The following is a 2500-nucleotide window of genomic DNA, read 5'->3' on the forward strand; positions in this document are numbered from 1 at the left end:
AGGACAGTATTAACACACACACAGAGTCACACACACACACACACACACACACACACACACACACACACACAGAATCACACACACACACACACACACAGAATCACACACACACACACACACACACACACACACGCACACACACACACACCCCCACACACACACACACACACACACACACACACACACACACACACACACACACACACACAGAGTCACTCACCTGTTTTATTCTGCTTTCTCTTGGGGCTGAGGGCTGCTGTGAGCTCGCTGTGTGACAGGAGGCCGCCCATAACCCCGTTGCGATCCCGCCAGTTGTCCGACTCGCTGCCGTTTCCCACGCCCTCTCGGCTGTTGGAACGGGACAGCGACAGAGGCGATCCCTGACGGAACACAGACGGCCGTTACCATGGCGCCCAGTGCGTCGGCTCCTCCGCACCCACCGGTCATCACTGCCCAGTAATCAGGTCTCGGGATACCAGCTTGTCATCACTGCCCAGTAATCAGCTCTCGGGATACCAGCTTGTCATCACTGCCCAGTAATCAGCTCTCGGGATACCAGCCTGTCATCACTGCCCAGTAATCAGCTCTCGGGATACCAGCTTGTCATCACTGCCCAGTAATCAGCTCTCGGGGATACCAGCCTGTCATTACTGCCCAGTAATCAGCTCTCGGGGATACCAGCCTGTCATCACTGCCCAGTAATCAGGTCTCTGGATACCAGCCTGTCATCACTGCCCAGTAATCAGGTCTCGGGGATACCAGCCTGTCATCACTGCCCAGGCTTAACCCACATACTCTGGGTCCTCTCACACAGTAGAACTAAACCGGATTCTGGACCAGGGGAAATGTGTCCACAATATCGACAGAGCTGGTGTACTACACAGCCTCGAGATCCAGGCTAACACGCGCTTAACCTATACGGTCTCTGGTTAAACTTCTAGGGATCCGGGCTAACAGTCTCTGGTTAAACTTCTAGAGATCCGGGCTAACACACGCTAACCTCTAGAGATCCGGGCTAACACACGCTAACACACGCTAAACCTATATGGTCTCTGGTTAAACCTCTAGAGATTCGGGCTAACACACGCTTAACCTATATGGTCTCTGGTTAAACCTCTAGGGATCCGGGCTAACACGCGCTAAACCTATACAGTATCTGGTTAAACCTCTAGAGATCCAGGCTAACACGCGCTTAACCTATATGGTCTCTGGTTAAACCTGTAGAGATCCGGGCTAACACGCGCTAAACCTATACAGCATCTGGTTAAACCTCTAGAGATCCGGGCTAACACGCGCTGAACCTATACAGTCTCTGGTTAAACCTCTAGAGATCCGCTAAACCTATATGGTCTCTGGTTAAACCTCTAGAGATCCGGGCTAACACACGCTAACACACGCTAAACCTATATGGTCTCTGGTTAAACCTCTAGAGATCCGGGCTAACACACGCTAAACCTATATGGTCTCTGGTTAAACCTGTAGAGATCCGGGCTAACACGCGCTAAACCTATACAGCATCTGGTTAAACCTCTAGGGATCCGGGCTAACACACGCTAAACCTATATGGTCTCTGGTTAAACCTGTAGAGATCCAGGCTAACACACGCTAACACACGCTAAACCTATATGGTCTCTGGTTAAACCTCTAGAGATCGGGGCTAACACACGCTAAACCTATATGGTCTCTGGTTAAACCTGTAAAGATCCGGGCTAACACACGCTAAACCTATATGGTCTCTGGTTAAACCTCGAGAGATCCGGGCTAACGCACGCTAAACCTATATGGTCTCTGGTTAAACCTGTAAAGAGCCGGGCTAACACACGCTAAACCTATATGGTCTCTGGTTAAACCTGCAAAGATCCGGGCTAACACACGCTAAACCTATATGGTCTCTGGTTAAACCTGTAAAGATCCGGGCTAACACACGCTAAACCTATATGGTCTCTGGTTAAACCTCGAGAGATCCGGGCTAACGCACGCTAAACCTATATGGTCTCTGGTTAAACCTTTAAAGAGCCGGGCTAACACTCGCTAAACCTATATGGTCTCTGGTTAAACCTGCAAAGATCCGGGCTAACACACGCTAAACCTATATGGTCTCTGGTTAAACCTGTAAAGATCCGGGCTAACACACGCTAAACCTATATGGTCTCTGGTTAAACCTGTAGAGATCCGGGCTAACACACGCTAACACACGCTAAGCCTATATGGTCTCTGGTTAAACCTCTAGAGGTCCGGGCTAACACACGCTAAACCTATATGGTCTCTGGTTAAACCTGTAGAGATCCGGGCTAACACACGCTAAACCTATATGGTCTCTGGTTAAACCTCGAGAGATTCGGGCTAACACACGCTAACACACGCTAAACCTATATGGTCTCTGGTTAAACCTGTAGAGATCCTGGCTAACACACGCTAAACCTATATGGTCTCTGGTTAAACCTCTAGTCTACAGACCCCAACAGTGAATTACACTATAGTCACCACATGGGATGCCATA

General features: G+C 49.6%; 1 protein-coding gene across 1 annotated transcript in view; it reads right to left on the reverse strand.

Moving 5' to 3' along the window:
• bicc1 (BicC family RNA binding protein 1) overlaps positions 1-2500 on the reverse strand; it is a 129025-nt gene that overhangs the window by 7555 nt on the left and 118970 nt on the right. Inside the window, exon 19 of the mRNA XM_080834022.1 lies at positions 221-380. Coding sequence (XP_080690148.1) covers positions 221-380 — 160 coding nt within the window. The remainder of the gene's footprint in view (positions 1-220; positions 381-2500) is intronic.

Source organism: Sprattus sprattus (assembly GCF_963457725.1).
Source record: "Sprattus sprattus genome assembly, chromosome: 3".
NCBI classification, from domain to species: domain Eukaryota; kingdom Metazoa; phylum Chordata; class Actinopteri; order Clupeiformes; family Clupeidae; genus Sprattus; species Sprattus sprattus.